This window comes from Macrobrachium nipponense, chromosome 9 (assembly GCF_015104395.2).
Source record: "Macrobrachium nipponense isolate FS-2020 chromosome 9, ASM1510439v2, whole genome shotgun sequence".
Classification (NCBI taxonomy): Eukaryota; Metazoa; Arthropoda; class Malacostraca; order Decapoda; family Palaemonidae; genus Macrobrachium; species Macrobrachium nipponense.
This window is the reverse complement of record NC_061110.1, coordinates 77315665-77335803: the sequence shown is the minus strand read 5'-3', so window position 1 is coordinate 77335803 and position 20139 is coordinate 77315665. Positions and strand designations below refer to the sequence as shown.

Here is a 20139-nt window from a genome sequence, read left to right as displayed (position 1 = left end):
TTTTTCCACTTTCTGATTTTCTGGAACAAGATCCTTCTGTCTCTTGGTATGCATGAATGATGTTTACTTTTCTTCTTCGGTATATATTTTTCCACTATTTTCTCCAATATTTTATATAATATCTCCGTATTTACCCTTATTGCATCACTACGAAAATGTTATCCCAATCTTTGTTTAATTCTTCATTAATTTCTGACCATTTTATATTTTTACTGTAGAAGTTGTATTTTCCATATCCTTCCCACTTTTTCATTTCTTGCTTATCTCTATTTTCACTTGCTTTGGAATGAACTGTTAATTCTATGACATTATGGTCTGAAATATTCGCATTATAAACTATTATTTCTTTAACATAATTCATCTCGTTCACAAATACTAGGTCTAAAGTATTTTCCTTTCTTGTTGGCAGGTGATTTATTTGTTGAATGTTGTATTCTAGTAGCATATCTAATAGCTTTTCAAATTGCCTCTTATCTTCTGCACTACTATTACTCTCTTTTTTATATGTATAAGTACAACCACAATCTCCTATTCGTTCTTTCCATTCTACGAAAGGAAAGTGAAGTCACCAGATAGGAGAATAGTCCAGTCCTTGTGATTTCTACATATATCATCCAATTTTTCAATTATTAAGTCAAACTCTTTAGTATTAGGAGGTCTATATATTACTATGTTCATCAATTTTTCAGATTCAAATTCTACCGCTATTAGTTCACATTTTTCTTTTTGAGTTACTCGTAACTAAACCCTGCGCATTCATCACTATGATGGTTTGCGTGTTTTCTCCTTCATTTAATACTGGTAGTAATAAGGATTTTCCATGTCTCTTTCCTGTTCTGGTATGTTGTTCTTTTTTTCATTTCCAGAAATTCTGACATTAAAAAATCCAACTTTTCCATATATTTGTTTATCTTCCTTCATCATAATTATTCATTTTGTGTCTGAATCTGCAATTTTCTCCGTTTCTGCAATATCCTCTTGCATAATAAATACAGTTATTATCTCTTGAGTATAATTTCGGAGCTGATGCTTTGAAATTTTTTGCTGACACCTCTGCATATCTCATTGGTGGTTTGCTTTTCTCTTTTACCTGATATTCTTGATTTCTCTCTTTATTTGTTTTTTCTTTCTTATTTTGGATTTTATTACTTGGTTGGTTATTTATTTGATTATGATTCATGGCTACAGGGTGCATATATTTGCATTTTTTGTCGAACTTACATCCTTTTCCTTCTTTTAGGTTTTTACATATTTTTGGATGCAGATCTCTGCAATCATCCCCATATCCATCTAAGTATGCACATTTACCATATATTTCATAGTTTTGACATATCTTAGGATGTTTGTAGTAACATCTTTCTCCAAATCTGCAATTCCCTCTTTTCAAAAGGTTGCAGATTTTGTCTTTCTTGTCTATTTTTTCCTCTTTCCCGTCATTGTATAGATCTGGGTAGAGCCTCTTCGGGATTTGCTTTTCTGTTGTCATATCGTAATTTATTTCTTCGTAGGTATGCTGCTTTATTGCCTCATATGTAGTATCAATGAGTATCTCTGCATCCATACTTTTATCTTGTTCTTTGTTTTCCTTATTTTTTTCTGTCATTTCATTTTTGTTTACTTCTCTTCCGTTTTCCTCTTCTTCTTCTTCTTCTTCTTCTTCTCTCCTCTTCTTCTTCATCCTCAACTATTTGTACATTCAATCTTGATTTAATAACATTGTCTATCCATGATAGACATGTTGAACAAAAAATTCTTGTATCTTTTCTCAAATCTTGTATTACCTCAGCACACTGTGGATGGGTCGGAATGTTGCATGCAGCACATTTTCTGATTAGGTTTTGTGGATTGACTATGCTATACCAAACCTTACACAGTTTGCATGCTTTTGGCATTCTTTTTCCTAATGCATCAATTAGGATATTCACAAGATTCACCTTATTCATTTTCTTTGTCAGAATATGTTGGTTTATGTATATTTTCTTTATGAGTCTCTTGACCACTTGGATTTTATTTGGAACTTCTTCAATTATTTTCAAGATGTTTTCATTAGATTTGTTCCAGTTTGAAGGATTATATCCTTCTAATATATCTATGAATGCTTTTGTATCTTTTTGGTTAGGACTGTTGCTGATTTCATAGATGAGAAATGCCAGTTCCCTTCCTGCTACCTCATCGTATTGCGAATCTGCTAAACACGCCAAATTACGCCACCTCTTCCCGCAGTTGGAACTTACTGCCATCTTGTTCTGATTTATAGTATTACACTTGATAAACTAACTTAGAAGACGCTTTATCCTACTATTTTCACACTAATCTTATCACCGATAGTTCACGAACACTTCTAGATATTTCTCAAATTCTAGTCGTATGTTAAACTTGTGATATCTGTTGATTAATCTGACTTCACGCGGGTACGTCTCACCAAGCAAGATGGCTACTTACTGAGAGCCAAGCATAAAGCGCCTGAAGAGCCTAAGCCTGTTTCCAAATATCGAGCGCCTGACATCCATCATATGACAGGCAGGCGCAAGGATTTATACAATCCAGGATATGATTCAGACGAGTTATCGGAGTTTGAAGCGGACTTGGAGGCTCCTCTGTGGGATTTTTCTCAAGATCAATTTTCCCCTGACAGGGTCTCTAGGTGTTGCACAGGCGATCATAGCCCCTGTCGGGAAGGAATTGATCATGGAAAAAGGGAAAGACATTTAAGGACTTCTCCTGGTAAGGACGAAAGGTGTCGCACAGGCGAACGTCGTCCTTGTCAGGAAGGCCTTAGTGTAAAAGAACAACATCGGCCTTCTCCTGACAGAGACTCAAGGTGCCGCACAGGCGGCCGTAGCCCTTGTCAGGTTGCTGTCGGTGTTGCTACAAGCCCTTTACATTCCCGAGAGAGGAGTCCTCCGGTCGCACACTCATCTCCGAATAGAACTCAACCAGAATTGGAAGATGTCTCGGACTCTGAAGAAAACAAGGGGGCAGGTCTTACAGATTATAAGACATTAACAGCCCTCTTGTTAAAAGAATTTGGAGAGTCTCTGAGTCCTGCTGCCCCTCCTTCTCCTAGGTCTTTATTTTCGAGTACGAAGGCTGCAAAGTCTTCCTCTTTCTTGAAGATGCAACCGACCATATCAATGAAGAGGGCTTTGCAGTCTGTCGGAAATTGGCTTAAAACCAAGGAGGAGGCGGGAAAGACTGTGTTTACCTGTCCCCCTTCCAGGCTATCAGGAAGGAGAGGGATTTGGTATAGCACAGGAGAATCTACGGGACTTTCTCTTCCCTCATCTGCTGAAGCGGACTTCTCGACCTTGGTGGATTCGGCAAGGAGACATGCACTTCCATCGGCCAAAACAAGCTGGACGATGTCAGAAATGGACCATCTCCTCAAGGGAATATTCCATGTCGTGGAAGTTTTTAACTTCCTAGATTGGTCCCTTGGGGCTTTGGCCAAGAAGACGCAAGACCCTCAGTTTTTGGAACCAGAAGTCTTGCATAGTGTTTTGGCATGTATGGATAAGGCAGTGCAGGACGGATTGGCTGAAGTGGCATCCCTGTTCGGGACAGGAGTATTGAAGAAGAGGTCTGTCTTTAGTTCATTTCTTACCAAAGCAGTCTCTCCAGTACAGAGGGCTTCTCTTTTATACGCCCCTCTGTCTAAACAGCTGTTTCCTTCTCAGTTGGTAAAGGACATTTCCCATACGCTGACTGAGAAGGCAACACAGGATTTGCTGGTACATTCAGCTAAGAAACCTAGACCAGCTGCTTCTGTCTCGAAGAGAGAACCAAGACCTGCCCAACAGCCCTTTCGAGGTAGAACTTTTAGCCGAGCCCCAAGGAAGATAGGAGGAGAGAAAAGAGGAAGATCTTCCATCAGAGTTCCGAGGAAGAACGCTAAATGAGGTTCCAGTCCTCCAAACACCAGTAGGGGCCAGACTTCTGGGATTCTCAGAAGCATGGACTTCAATGAAAGCAGATTCTTGGTCCCTGCAAGTTCTAAGGAAAGGATACCTCATCCCCTTCAAGAACAGACCTCCATTGACGACGACACAGAGGGAGCTGTCAGCGAGATACAAAGACCCTGTAAAGAGAAAGACCCTTCTTGGGTTGGTGCAGCAAATGTTGGAGAAGGAGGCCATCGAGATAGTACAGGATCCGCACTCCCGAGGTTTTTACAATCGACTATTTTTGGTGCCGAAAGCCTCGGGGGGGGTGGAGGCCGGTCCTGGACGTGAGTGCATTGAATCGCTTCGTGGAGAAGACAAAGTTCTCCATGGAGACATCCAACTCGGTTCTCTCTGCTCTCCGTCCAGGAGATTGGATTGTCTCCCTCGACCTACAAGATGCGTACTTTCACGTCCCCCTGCATCATTCGTCGAAGAAATATCTTCGGTTCATGGTACAGGGAAGGATTTATCAGTTCAGGGCTTTGTGTTTCAGCCTCTCGACGGCTCCTCAGGTGTTTACAGCGTTGATGAGGAACATAGCAAGATGGCTGCATCTAAAGGGGGTGAGGATATCTCTTTACTTAGACGACTGGCTTATAAGAGCACAGACAAAACAAAAGTGCTTGGAGGACTTAGAGATAACTCTTCAATTGACCAGATCTCTCGGATTGCTCGTAAACTTCGAGAAATCTCACAATCCCCAGTCAGACTATCGTCTATCTGGGGATTTGGATGGATTCTCGGGGTTTTCGAGCGTATCCATCCCAGGAAAGAATTTCAAAAGGGTTGGAAAAAATCTCGGTCTTCCTAGAGAAGGAACGAAGCTCAGCGAGGGAATGGCTCAGTCTTCTGGGCACCCTTTCCTCGCTGGAGCAGTTCATCTCTCTAGGGAGGCTGAATATGAGACCCTTGCAGTTCCATCTAAGAAAGAGTTGGAACAGAAGAAAGGGAGATCTTTTGGATACCTTTCCCATAGGAGAGAGTATCAAAAACCACTTACAATGGTGGTTAGAACCGCTGAGAAGGAACGAAGGAGTGTCCTTGTCCCTTCAGAACCCTCACCTAGTGTTGTTCTCAGACGCTTCGGACACGGGGTGGGGAGCAACACTAGGGACGAAGGAAGTGTCAGGCAGTTGGACAGAAGAACAGAAGGCCTGGCACATAAATGCAAAGGAACTCTTAGCAGTACACTTGGGACTGCAATTTTTCGAGAACGAGGTCAGAGGCGTGGTGGTCCAAGTCAACTCGGACAACACCACGGCTCTGGCTTATATAAAAAAACAAGGGGGGACACACACTTTCTCCCTTTACCAACTAGCAAGGGGTCTGTTGATATGGACAGAAGAAAGAGGGATACGACTCCTGACGAGGTTCGTTCAAGGAGGAAAGAACATAAGAGCAGACAGATTGAGCAGGAAGGTCCTCAACCATGTGGATATACCAATCGAAGTGGGAAGTTTTCCGTAGATGGTGTAAGGCGAAGAAGCTGTCCTCCTCCGATACCTCTGTGACCGAAATTGCTGATTTTCTTTTGTTTTTACGAGAAGAATCTCATCTGGCAGTGTCAACCATTAAAGTTTATAGGAGCATGTTATCAGCTGTGTTCAGGAATAGGGGCCTGAACATGGAGAATGACAAAGATCTGCATGACTTAATTAGATCATTTGAAACTACAAAATTAAGAACTTCTCTCACTGAAGCCCACATGAGTTGTGATAGTGAAGCATATAAGACCTTAAGACCGCTAAGATGTTCTTCATTGACATGTTCTTGTTGAACGACAATGATGTAGCGACTGCACGTACTTCGTGTGCTTTTACCCTTAAGGTCTTATATGCTTCACTATCACAATTCATGTGGGCTTCAGTTATAATGTTTCTAACAAAAAATGCTAAGGCATTTTTTGACATCGCTCTTTTAGGGTCTTTAACCGCACACCATAAACTTTGATTGCAACCCTGCAACTGCTTCTTCTTTAGCAGGTAAAACTTCAAAGTTCTAACAGGGCATAAAGTTCTTTCCATTTCATTCCCAACTAATTGAGAAAGGCCTTTTACCTCGAAAGTCCTAGGCCAAGGTCTCGAGGGGTTTTCATTTTTAGCTAAAAATAAAGGCTTAAAGGACAATACAGCCGAATCCTTCTTAAAACTCACTCTCGAGTCAAGCGCTTGCAGCTCACTCACTCTTTTCACAGTGAGGAGAGCTATTAAGAAAATACATTTTCTAGTCAAGTCCTGGAAAGTCGCTTTATCGGGAGGTTCGAATCTCTCCGACATAAGATATTTGAGAACCACATCCAGATTCCAACTAGGGGTGAGAGAAGTTCTTAATTTTGTAGTTTCAAATGATCTAATTAAGTCATGCAGATCTTTGTCATTCTCTATGTTCAGGCCCCTATTCTTGAACACAGCTGATAACATGCTCCTATAACCTTTAATGGTTGACACTGCCAGATGAGATTCTTCTCGTAAAAACAAAAGAAAATCAGCGATTTCGGTCACAGAGGTATCGGAGGAGGACAGCTTCTTCGCCTTACACCATCTACGGAAAACTTCCCACTTCGATTGGTATATCCACATGGTTGAGGACCTTCTTGCTCCAGCAATTGCTTTTGCCGCTTTGCAAGAAAAGCCTCTCGCTCTGACCAATCTTTCGATAGTCAAAAGGCAGTCAGAGCGGGAGCATGGATATTCTTGTGATACCTCTCGAAGTGGGGTTGTTTGAGCAGATCTGTCCTTTCGGGAAGAGATCTGGGGAAGTCCACTATCCATTCCTGTACCTCTGTGAACCATTCTCTTGCAGGCCAATAAGGAGAGATCAATGTCATCCTCATTCCTTCCGAGGACACGAACTTTCTCATTACTTCCCCCAGCATCTTGAATGGGGGAAACACATAAGCGTCTATGCCCTTCCAATCCATGAGCTTGGCATCTATGGATACGGCTCTGGGATCGTCCCCCAACGAACAAAAGTTCTCCATCCTTCTGGATAGGAATGTTGCAAATAGGTCTACTTGAGGCTTCCCCCAAAGAGACCATAGTTGCTGGCAGACTTGCGAATGAAGGGTCCATTCTGTTGGAAGGACCTGGTTCTTCCTGCTCAATCTGTCTGCTCTTATGTTCTTTCCTCCTTGAACGAACCTCGTCAGGAGTCGTATCCCTCTTTCTTCTGTCCATATCAACAGATCCCTTGCTAGTTGGTAAAGGGAGAAAGAGTGTGTCCCCCCTTGTTTTTTTATATAAGCCAGAGCCGTGGTGTTGTCCGAGTTGACTTGGACCACCACGCCTCTGACCTCGTTCTCGAAAAATTGCAGTGCCAAGTGTACTGCTAAGAGTTCCTTTGCATTTATGTGCCAGGCCTTCTGTTCTTCTGTCCAACTGCCTGACACTTCCTTCGTCCCTAGTGTTGCTCCCCACCCCGTGTCCGAAGCGTCTGAGAACAACACTAGGTGAGGGTTCTGAAGGGACAAGGACACTCCTTCGTTCCTTCTCAGCGGTTCTAACCACCATCGTAAGTGGTTTTTGATACTCTCTCCTATGGGAAAGGTATCCAAAAGATCTCCCTTTCTTCTGTTCCAACTCCTCCTTAGATGGAACTGCAAGGGTCTCATATTCAGCCTCCCTAGAGAGATGAACTGCTCCAGCGAGGAAAGGGTGCCCAGAAGACTGAGCCATTCCCTCGCTGAGCTTCGTTCCTTCTCTAGGAAGACCGAGATTTTTTCCAACCCTTTTGAAATTCTTTCCTGGGATGGATACGCCCGAAAACCCCGAGAATCCATCCAAATCCCCAGATAGACGATAGTCTGACTGGGGATCGTGTGAGATTTCTCGAGGTTTACGAGCAATCCGAGAGATCTGGTCAATTGAAGAGTTATCTCTAAATCCTTCAAGCACTTTTGTTTTGTCTGTGCTCTTATAAGCCAGTCGTCTAAGTAAAGAGATATCTTCACTCCCTTTAGATGCAGCCATCTTGCTACGTTCCTCATCAACGCCGTAAACACCTGAGGAGCCGTCGAGAGGCCGAAACACAAAGCCCTGAACTGATAAATCCTTCCCTGTACCATGAACCGAAGATATTTCTTCGACGAATGATGCAGGGGGACGTGAAAGTATGCATCTTGTATGTCGAGGGATACCATCCAATCTCCTGGACGGAGAGCAGAGAGAACCGAGTTGGATGTCTCCATGGAGAACTTTGTCTTCTCCACGAAGCGATTCAATGCACTCACGTCCAGGACCGGCCTCCACCCCCCCGAGGCTTTCGGCACCAAAAATAGGCAATTGTAAAAACCTCGGGAGTGCGGATCCTGTACTATCTCGATGGCCTCCTTCTCCAACATTTGCTGCACCAACCCAAGATGTAACTCAGTGTTCGGTTCACATTACTTGAAAGATGTGAGGGTAACATATGAGAGATGCTTCTCTCTAGGACCTTATGTATCAGCGGATACAGTGCTGGGGAAAGGAGAGAAGACTGATCCTTAATATTAATTTGTCCTTATATTTTATGTAGTGTGATTTTAAAATTAGTTGGTTTTGAGTTTTTAGGTTGTTTGAAAGGTGTTTGGGGATAACGCCTTTCAATCATATATACTAATCCACGGTTAGAATCGGGTGATTGGGATCAGTATTTTACTCCTTTATATGCCAAGAGGCATAGGTATATTGTCATGTAAGTGAATAAGACTCCAGTGACAATTGCCATTAGGTTCTGTTGAGTAAGTGGATAAGACCCCATTGACAGTCCTTTCAAGAGTTCTCAGCCATAGGGCACACCCTCGCTGAAGCTTTTGAGGCGAAGCAGACTTCTAAGTACAAGCTATGAAATCTTCCGCCTAAACAGGTAGGAACCAGGGTATTGTTAATTAACTTTTACTACCTACAACATATGTTGTTTACCTGTCCGGTCAGTAATTAGCTGTCTCTTACCCTCCGCCAAAGGTGCCAATCAGCTAGGTATATATCTGACAGGGAAGTTGAATGTATGAAAATGATATTGTTATTGTACAATAAAGTTTCATACATACTTACCTGGCAGATATATACGATTGTATGGCCCACCCAGCCTCCCCTCAGGAGACAGGTGGAAGAGAAAATCTGGCTCAAAACGGTAATAGTTCCTATTCCTGCCACCCAGCGGCAGGCGGCGGGATCACCTGACCTACCTGTAGTGTGTGCCGCGAAATTTGAATTTCTGTCGGGGACGACGGAGTCTATAGCTAAGTATATATCTGCCAGGTAAGTATGTATGAAACTTTATTGTACAATAACAATATCATTTTTCGACTGCCAGGAAAGAAAGCTTACAGCTTTGTAATTGTTTGGTGAGTATATGTGAAACCTTATTTTATTATAAAAGTATCATTTTGTTTTCACACTTTTAGAGAAATTTTGGGAGAAAACTTTGGAGCATTCGTCCTCTGTTTTTCTCTCTCAGTATTGATTCTTTATGGCATTTTCTCATTCACCCTCTTTGCTCATTTGTCGACCGAGAACAGGGGAGTTCCAGCATGGCAATTGGGTAACTTTTTCTCAGGTCATTTATCTTTTTTGGAGGGCAATGTCTCTCATATAGTCAACCTCCTGTATTTGCATTCTCAAGATTTGCAGACTCACCTATTCGCAGATTTTTCTTTGGACCATATCTAACCATTATTTGCGGGAAACTCGCCTATTCGCAGGTTTTCCAATGATAAGTGTATTTACTAATTTATTTTGATGTTATTTTCATGACTAAATACATTTTTATGGTACTGTAGTTACAGCCTAACCACCTTGTTCAAGAGTTTTAACGGTCGTGTTCCAGCTTCGCCGTAAAGCAATTCCTAATGTAAAGGACCTCAGATTTCTATAGTTAGGAAAAATACAATTTACTTTCAAAAATTGTGATATCACAACATACTGACCATGACATCTGCCAGCTGTAGGACTGCTTCTACTTCCTTGGTAACGCCAATTGCAGCATCGAGATTGTCTTGGGTACTGTCTTATACATCCTCTCTCAGTGATGTTCCATGCTACACGCTGTTGTCTGAGGCGCACTTGGTGAAATCAAGAAGAGGAGAAGGGAGCTGTCATTGTTGTCTTCGTTTTCATCTTTGTTGTTGAGTGCTGTCACCTCCTCCCCTTCTTCGAAAAATGGCAAGCGGAGGAATTGGGAGGTTGCCTCATTCTCCCATGGGAGATGGTCTCTTGCTTGCATGAGTACTGCTACTCCCATTGCATAGCACATGGGTGCAACTATTACCTGGGGTTAAGAACCCCATTGCACCTGTACCAACCCCAATAACCTGCTTACCCATCTACTGGTACCTGGCCTGGTCTCTTGCTGGTGATACCTGGGTACCTTTTTTTCCATGGTTGAGCAAATGGGTGCAGCAACTACCCAAGGTTCTTCAAATCCCTGGTATACTAGTACCAACCCCAGTTGGCCTCCTAATTGGGCTTTTGGTACAAGCACTGGTCTCTTGTTATTGGTACCACTGCTCCTGTTGCTGAGTGCACAAGTGCAACAGCTACTCAGTGTTCTTTGGACCACTGGTATATCAGTAACCGCCCCAGTAGGCCACCTACCCTGGGTATTGGTAATAACCCTACTCTCTCAATAGGGGTACTGCTGCTCCTGTTGCCGACTGCATGGTTGCAACTTCTGCCTGGGGTTCTATGAACCCCCTGTTTACCAGTACCAACCCCAGTAGCCCATATACTACTGGGGTTGACAGGGGTTCCTGGTCTACTGACTGCCCCAGCTGCCATCACAAGCCAGTGAGAAAAGGTGAGCATAGAGCATGCAGGTGCTCCCTCACTCACCCCTCTTGCTGTCTATGAGAGTGGCCCCGGGGTCCTGGGATGGTGGCCCAGCGACCATCCCAAATGCTCAGGCAAGGTAAGAGGAGATCCCCAGCTCAGTGTTCTTCTCTTGTAGAAGCTTCAACTTCTAAGTAGATTGAAGCATGCTTGTGGGACAGTCCTCACTTGTGCAAACATTACTGGTACTACTCTACCCTAACCTGGGCAGACTTCATTACCACAGGTTAACGACCTCCCATGCCCCACTTACTTGCTGTGGCTTTGGTCATCCGCAGGCAGGGTGAAGGTGTTCCCGTTCTCTCACTTGTTCCCTCCTTCTTAGAATTTTCTCAAGGAGCTGGACAGGTTCAGGGCTTGGGACCAAGAAGGTTGTTGCTCCCATCTTGACCCATTACATGGAGGGCTACATTCCTGGTGTGGTCTTCATATGGAACAAGACATCCACAGAATGATTGAGAGATCATCAGGGGCGCTGGTGAGTGCTTTGTTTCTTTGGAGTTGCAGAGGCCTATTGTGATTATTAGAACGATAAGTCATTTTAATGATCTTGAGGACAAGACAGTTTGTCTTGCTCTGTACTTCCACCATTGAGTCTTTATGGGGACCCCAAGGGAACCCAGAATGTGTTCAACCTGTATGGTCTAGGCATGCTGATGAGTCTTTGGTCTGGGTGAGTTTTCTTAGTTCCAGGCAGGAGAATTCATCCTGGTCCAGCTGTTCATGTAAGGCACTTCCTCTGCCTCTAGCTTACCAAAGGAAACATCTTGTTCTCTCAAAGAAATCATTGCCATCTGTTAGGTTGACCCAGACCTGTCTCGTCTGCATCCCTGTTTGTCACTAGAACATCTTAAGGAGATCATACAGAGGAAGTCTTTTTATCATAGTTGGAGGCAGTGGCACCAGAATTGACTGCCAGAGTAGCATTCCAGTCAGTCTCATAGATCAATCTTCAGGTCCTGTCTTTGGCTAAGATCATTTTTTCCTGTGGCTTCCGTACACCTGAGGAGAATGCAGCTCTCAAGAGACTGTTACTCTTTGAGGTAGTGATATTATCTACCTCCTTCACTAGACAGTAGAAGGAGAGGGGGGGAAGGGTGGGGAGCGAGAAACTGCTTTTACAGACTTCTAGGTTTGTGGGTCCTGAGTCAGCTTTGATGCTTGGGAATGGACCGGTTCTGGGATCCTCCCCCCACGCTTTGCTGTAGGTAGTGGGAGATTACAATGGACAAGCTTTGGCTTGCTCACCAGGCAGTGGCTAAGACCAGGTCTTTGTATGGTACTGCATCTGGACCTTTGGTTCAGGCTGGCCCTTCCTCTTTGATTAGGGAAAGTCCCTGACTTCCCAGTCCTCATGCAGAGGCATCCAGACTTCTACCCCAGTAGAAGACAGAGGAACTTGAGGATGCAGCGGTTCTCCTCCTATTGTTGCCGATGGAGGTGGGTGCCTGTTGAGCCATTGGGCAAGCTTGGTAGTGACATATAGCAGAGGGTATCAGCTACTCTTAGAGTCTTCATCATCCCTCACCCGCTATTCGAAACAGTTCTGAATGTTCATTCCAAGCCCAAGGAAGGACCTTGTCCTTTGAGAAGAGGAGAATGCAATATTTCCGGAAGGCACTGTGGGAATCTTCAATCCATCTTCCCAATAAACCAGTTTACGTATTCACCTGAACCGGTCTTAGATGGAACTGTTCCGTCTGTTCTTGATTCCATCAGTGAGTTGTTTATGTTCAGTACCTACCCGTACACAAGTACCAGTGCAATTTGCTGGTCATGGCAAGCTTGTTGCTGCAATTGGTTGGACAGACCTGGGTATAATGATCAACTTTGAGCATATTCATCAGCTAAGCAGTGGTAAGGATATTTTTTATATCTGATAATTTGGTTATAGGGAAATCTCTTACTCTCCTCTAGCACACAGTGTTGGAATTGGCAAATAATAGAGGGTAAGTTTCACTTCAAAAATAATGATTTTTTATGATAATCTTAAGAGATTAAGAAAAGAATGACAGTGGTTGTTTCAAAGTTAACACAGTGAACCTGTTCCATGCTTTCACAGATAAGGCAAAGGATAGAGGGTAGGTAATGTAAATTTTGATTATATCATAAAAAACATTGATATAGTAATACAAGAGAGGGCTGAGAAGACTATTCCTGACCCTAGGGACATTTTGTACTGTCCAGAAACTGAGATCAAGGTACATCCGTTGTAGATAATTTTGTGAGGGTGTGTGATGGCTGAGAGTGGCCATGGTTTGGATGACTTCCTGGGTTACAAAAGAAAACTGTTATGTTTACTGACTCTCATAGTATGGGCCCAAACCATTATTTCATATGGAAGTGAAAACAGAAGAAATTAAATACGTAATAGGGATTGTTGCTGGGGCCAAAGCAATGATACAAAAATCCTTATGACTGTCTATCACGTGCAAGGCACACTGAGCAGGTACCCTGAAAGTTATTTTTTCTCTTTTGATAAAGTCCATGTCGTCCTTTCATGCATTAGTTATACCACTGGATTTAAGGCAATGTTTGTATCTGAAAATGAATTTTTATTTTTTTGTATTCTATTTGTACTGTATTGAATTTGTTTTTTTGAGAGTTTTTTCTGAGAAGAAAGAATTTTATAGCTCAGTTTAGTTTTTAATTTCTCTCTTCTTTCACAAAGGTTGCAAAAGCAATAGAACGCACTTACCAGGCATCTTGGATAAGGAGTGAGCAACAAAGGAATTATGATGACTTAGTTCTCCGGTTACATTCATCGCCACCTGCATGCTGCCAGAGGGCTAACTTGCTTAATCAACTTAAATTTCTTGATGGCTACAAAGTACTTGGATTTAATGTAAGTTGTTTTATTTTTTAAATTTATTAACAAAAGCTACATATTTATTTTTTCAAATTCATATTTTATTTAAAACCATATGTAAACCTTATATATGTAATAATAACAGATGAATGCCACATTAAAATCAAGACAATAATATGCAAAGACCAATCATAGTTACCCACCACTCTTTTTGCTATGGTAATGATGCCTTTTATTAGAATTTTGTGTAATAATCCATAAATAGTAGTGGAAGTTTGGTACTAAATTGTTGTAATACTTTGTTATATAATCCTTATTAATTTTTGCCTAACCTTGGTGATGCTTTGACGTAAAAATTAAAATTATTTTAGAATATAAGTACTACAGAATATTATTATAAAAGGTTTTCATTTGTGAAATAGGTTCTGATTATGTTTCTCATATACATGTTATTGTAATTTTCTCACCACAAAACCATTACTTTACTGTAGCCTAATGTGCAGTCAACCCCAGCATTTGCAGGGGTTAGGGACCACAACCACCTGCAATAAGCTGAAATTCTGTAATAAGTTGGTACCTCTTCCTAAAAATGCTTGTAACTTAATATTTTAAGAATTCAAACACCAAATATACCTTAAACTAAAATGCTTATAACTCTCTATTTTAATAGTTCAAACACCAAATGAATGTACCTTAAACTATTATCCTACACCAAATATACCTAAAACTATCATCCTACACAAAATATACTTTAAACTATCATCCTACACCAAATATACCCTAAATTATCATCCTACACCAAATATATCTTTAAATATCCTCCTAAAACACTGAAATATCATTTCAAAGTCATCTTACAGCAATACATTTAAAAATATATGGCTTACAAATACAAGTGAAAGCTAATCAAATTCCCCCAATATTCAGGCACAGCCATTTTTTGTCATAAAGTATTCAACTTATCCCATTTTCCTTTTGCACTAGATAGGGGAAACATTTGGAATTCACAAGTAGAGTTAAGTATGCTAGCTGAATATTTAGTTGTTCCTACACAATACACAAACCCTCGGTCCTTTACATAAGGAATTACTTTCACCGTAGGCTGGAATTATGGTCTTTAAATTCTTGAACAAGGTGGTTAGGCAGTAACTACCGTCTGGTAGGCAGGTAGACCCGCCTGCCTGGATGTAAACACTCCACTTTGCTTTCGGCTGTCTTCTTTGTTGCTGTTGTTGAAGGTTAAGCTAGCATTAATGCCAGCACGGGCTCTTGCTCTATGAGCAGCCCGTAACAGTAGATGTGATCTGGAATGAGAAAAGATGGTGGTTATAAAAGAAAGGAAGAGAAGGACAGGCAGGGTTACAAACCCCATTAAACCTTACGGTACCCATCAGTATGAGAGAAAGTTTTACAGCAGAGAGTCCTGATTGAGTGTTAGAAAATCAGGAAGGAAATGGAAACATTTTAGTTCAAGAAAAAGCAAGAAACTCTTTTGGAGAATACTCCAAAGAATTCATTCTCTCTTGTGGAAATTAAAAATTTCCTATGTCAAATTGAATTTTAAGCTGCTTATTCGAATCGAACAGCAGTTGCTTTTGAACGAGGATTCTGTATGAGGTATGGTTGTATGACTTCCAGCAGTGCCTTCCTGTCGACAGGTTTCCCTGTCAACTTCTCGAAGAGAATAAGCATCCCTTCTACTGTGATTGTAACACAGTCACTGGCTGTTTCATCTCTCTCTCTGCTGGCACTGGCTGGAACTCTGGAGGAGGAAGGAGTTGGAGTTGGGGAACAGGTGGGGGAAGGGAGAGGGTTGGTTTTTGGAGGTGGGATGGGATTTGGTGAAGGTAATGGCGCAGGTATTCTTGGTTTTGGTGTGTAGGTGACTTTCTTTCTTGGTGTACGACGTTGTCTGTGTGGTTTTGGCGGCAGTTGTTGCTGTGGTGCAGTGGTTACTTGTTGTGGCTTTGATATCTCTTGTTTTGAAGGTTTCAAAGTCGGCTCCTTAGGGGGAGGAATGCCTTTCATCCTTGCAACTCGCTCCAATCTTGCAGTGCAACGCTTGTTCTAGGCATGATGTTGGCTGGAACAATTTGGGCATTTGCTGGTCACTTCTTCACCTTTCTTGTAGGTATCGAGTCATTGTTTGGTGGGGTGTGGCTGGCTGCATATCCCACACTTCTCTTGTCCTTTGCAGCGGCTGCTGTGATGCCCAAACTTTTGACATTTGAAGCATTGTAGGGGCTCAGGTGTGAAGGCTTCTGTGGGGAAATTTCCCCATACTCCGAGGGATACATGACTTGGGATATGTCCCTTGAAGGTGGCGATGACCTTTTTCGTCGGTTTAGAAGCCCACCACCTATTAATCGAAAAAGAGAGAGACCTCCATCTCTCTCACCCCCTTCCATCAGAAACATTAAAGCTATGACGTCAAATAAATTTGATGTTTTATCTGTTGATGTTTCTGATCAACTGGAAGATAACTTGAATAAATCAGAAATTCAAGTTGAGGTCCACCATCCGCCTCAACAAATAGATCAAAAGGACACAAAGAAAAAGACAAACGTAAAACCCAATATATCAAGACCATCTCTAAAGAAACCTACAGGAAATAATGTTAGATTAAAAGTTGCCAGTGGGAAGACCTCATCCAAGATGTCTTCCAGAAGTGATCCATAGTTTTCTCCTCCATTTTGCAGTGGAATTGTCAGGGTTTAAGGGCCAAATATGAAGAACTTAAGCTACTAATTCATGAGCATTCCCCCATAATTGTATGTCTACAAGAGAGCAAGCTTGATGCTAATACTCCTTGTCCTCGAGAGTATATTAGCTATAGAACACCATATAATCAACAAGCAGGGAGCCATGGCGGAAGTCTCATTTACGTTCGTCGAGATGTTCCCCAAATATCTTTGTCTATTCGTACACCTCTGCAGGCAGTGGTTGTACAGATTGATATAGGAAGAAAATATACAATATGCTCTCTGTACCTACCTCCAAATGATAATATTTTGTATGATAATTTAGTAGAGGTGATTCAACAACTCCCCCAACCTTTTCTCTTATTGGGAGATTTGAATGGTAGACATCCTTTATGGGGCGATGTTTTAGCAAACACAAGGGGCAATATTATATCATCAATTGTGGAAAATGAGGATGTTGGACTCCTTAATACAGGAGAGCCCACACATTTTCATGTCCAGACAGGTACCTTGTCATGCATTGACCTATCAATCGCAAGCTCTAATTGCCTTCTCGATTTCGATTGGAGGACATTAGATGATTGGCATACTAGTGATCATGCACCAATCATTATAAGCACCAACAATGGTCCACCTTCACAGAGATCGCCACGATGGAATCTTGACAAGGCAGACTGGGGTAGATTTCGGTGAGCTAAGCGAAATTGAAGGGAATGCAGAACAGTTTGAAAATATTGATGATGCCATAGACATGCTGAATGGAACCCTTCATACAGCAGGAGTCAATTCAATTCCCAAAACAACAGGGTTATTCAAACGACGACCAGTCCCCTGGTGGTCTTCAGAACTAACTGCCCTGCACAGAGCCACAAGAAGGTCTTTAACCTGATTGCGCAGACGCCTACTGAGGAGAATTTAATTACATACAAGAAATGTAGAGCACAGTTCCGTCGTGCCATGAAAGAAGCTAGGCGCCAGTCTTGGGTGTCTTTTGTTTCCTCCATTAACAGTAGAACACCACCATCTTCTGTGTGGAGGAAAGTGAAAAAGATAGCAGGCAAATTCACCCCCAACCCACCACCAGTGTTGAAGGTGAATGATCAGTATGTGACTGGAGCAACTGACGTTAGCAATGCCCTGGCGGATCATTTCTCAAATGTATCACGCAAGTGTGAAGCAGCTCCTGGTCACCAGTTTAGGAGCAATGAAGAAAAGAAAATTTTAAATTTTGCAACAGGAAGGGAAGAGTCATACAACTCTCCTTTTACTGAAAGAGAATTTGACTCCGCACTTGCTACATGTAATGATACAGCCCCTGGACCCGATGAAATTCCATATGCAATGATTAAACATGTACCTGTTAATACCAAGTTGTTTATTTTAAGCATTATTAACAGAATATGGGATGATCATAGTTATCCAAGTGTTTGGGAACTAGCCATTATTTTAGCCTTTTTAAAACCTGGTAAGGATAAGTTTTTAGCTGCAAACTATCGACCAATTGCATTGACATCTTGTTTATGTAAGATCATGGAGAAGATGGTCAATGTAAGACTGGTATGGTACCTGGAAAAGAAGGGTATTTTATCACCTATCCAGTGTGGATTTAGAAAAATGCATTCAACGACTGATGTGTTGATGCGACTGGAATCCTCTATTTGTGAAGCCTTTGCTTCCAAACAGCACCATGTAACAGTCTTTTATGATCTTGAGAAGGCATATGATACTGCATGGAGATATGGTATACTTAAAACCATTCATGAATTGGGGTTACGAGGAGAGTTACCATTGTTCATTCAATCATTTGTTTCACATAGATTTTTTCAAGTCAGAGTGGGGGAGGAAAACTCTATCAGAGAGGAGATGTCAGGAAGAAGGAGTTCCCCAGGGTAGTGTGCTAAGTGTAACACTATTTGCACTAGCCATTAATGGGATATCCTCTGTCATTCCCCAAGATATTCTCTCAACATTATTTGTAGATGATCTCTCCATATCATTTGCTGGATCTAGAATGTCGATGGTTGAGAGAAAACTACAACTCTCAATTGACAAAATTATTCAGTGGGCTGATATGAATGGATTTAAGTTTTCGACAAACAAAACTACTGTTGTCCATTTCTGTCGTATTCGGGGAGTACATCCTGACCCGGATATATACATCAAAGGCCAACGGATCCCATGTGTAAATGAAGCTAGATTTTTAGGTTGATATTTGATTGCAGGTTGACATGGGTTCCTCACTTAAAGGCGTTAAAAGTCAAGTGTCTTGAGGCTCTGAATCTTTTAAAAGTATTGTCACATACATCATGGGGGGCAGACCGCAAAACTATTTTAAAATTATACAAGGCCTTAATTTTTTCTAAAATTAGTTATGGGTGTGAAATATACTCCTCAGCCACCCCAAGCAGATTAAAGGTATTAGATTCTATACACCATGCGGGTATTAGACTGTCTACAGGAGCGTTTAGAACTTCGCCTATTCCAAGTCTCCTTGTTGACGCTGGAGAATTAACTTTAGACCTTTACCGAAAGTCTTCTATTATTCGGTATTGGTTTAGGTTGCAAAGACTTCCCAATTCTTTAGCTTGTCAGACTGCAAACTTTGTAAGGCATTTTAGATATTTTGAGTTACACCCAAAATCTCCTCAACCTTATGGTTTTCGGGTAAAACAATTAATAAACGGTCTTGATATAGCAAGAAATAGAGTTCTTCCATTCAAGATATCAGCAACCCCTCCATGGAAATTACCAGATATATCTTTTTGTAAATATTTTATTGGTATAAAAAAGAACATGACTGAATTAGAAGCCAGGTCTCTCTTTCGTGAACATGTCGAAGAACATAAGGAATCTACTTTTATATTTACAGATGGCTCCAAATCTGATGCTGGCGTTGGATTTGGAGTATATAGTGGTTCTTTTAATTGTAGAGGTGCACTTCCTCTAGTATCTTCCATATTTACTGCAGAACTATATGGCATATTAACCGCTATTGAGAAAATAGCATTAAAAGATGAGGGCAATTTTACCATTTTTAGTGATGCAAGAAGTGTCCTTCAAGCTTTAGAAGTTTTTAATTCTAGTAACCCTTTGGTTTTAAAGATTTTAGAGTGGCTTTTTATTATTGGTCTGAAAGGCATAACTGTTCGATTTTGTTGGGTTCCGGCACACGTAGGTGTGTGTGGAAATGAGGAGGCAGATTCACTGGCAAAGAATGCTGCAGCTGAGTTGCTACCAAGAAGGTATCCCATTCCATGTAATGATTTTTTACCTACAATTAAGAATTTTATTTGTAATAATTGGCAAAAGCATTGGGAAAGCTTAGCCGATAATAAGATGAGAGAAATAACAAATGTTATATCCCCTTGGAAATATAACGTGATGCCCCGAAAGTGGGAGACTACTCTTTGTCGTCTCCGAATTGGTCACACTCGGATGACACATGAGTTTTTGCTAGCTGGCCAACACCAACCATATTGTGACGACTGTTTGATACCCTTGACCGTGAAGCATTTGTTGACTGAATGCCCCACTTATAGCACGGAAAGAAATAGATATCTGTTTGAGGCTCGAGGTGAGGATGGCAGGTTCATCCTTGCCAAGATTCTTGGACATGATGTGTCATACAATGCAAGTGGCATTTTTAGATTTATTTCAGAAGCAGGTCTTCTGAAAGCTATTTAACTTTTACAATGATATTTGCTTTTATGGTTTTAATTGCATATAATTTTATTCTTTATTTATAATAAACGATATCGGCGTCAATGACCTTCGATGTCAGGATGCCAGAGAACTAACAATCATTCATTCATTCATTTTCGTCGGTTCTCCCGATTTTCCGATACATCTCCGGGCCTCTACGACGTTCTGCAGCTGAA

General features: G+C 41.6%; 1 protein-coding gene across 1 annotated transcript in view; it reads left to right on the top strand.

Annotated features, from left to right (window-relative positions):
• Positions 1–20139, top strand: part of LOC135218667 (GTPase-activating protein and VPS9 domain-containing protein 1-like) — a 387415-nt gene that overhangs the window by 47509 nt on the left and 319767 nt on the right. Inside the window, exon 3 of the mRNA XM_064255113.1 lies at positions 13422–13595. Within this exon, the coding sequence (XP_064111183.1) occupies positions 13422–13595 (174 nt within the window). The remainder of the gene's footprint in view (positions 1–13421; positions 13596–20139) is intronic.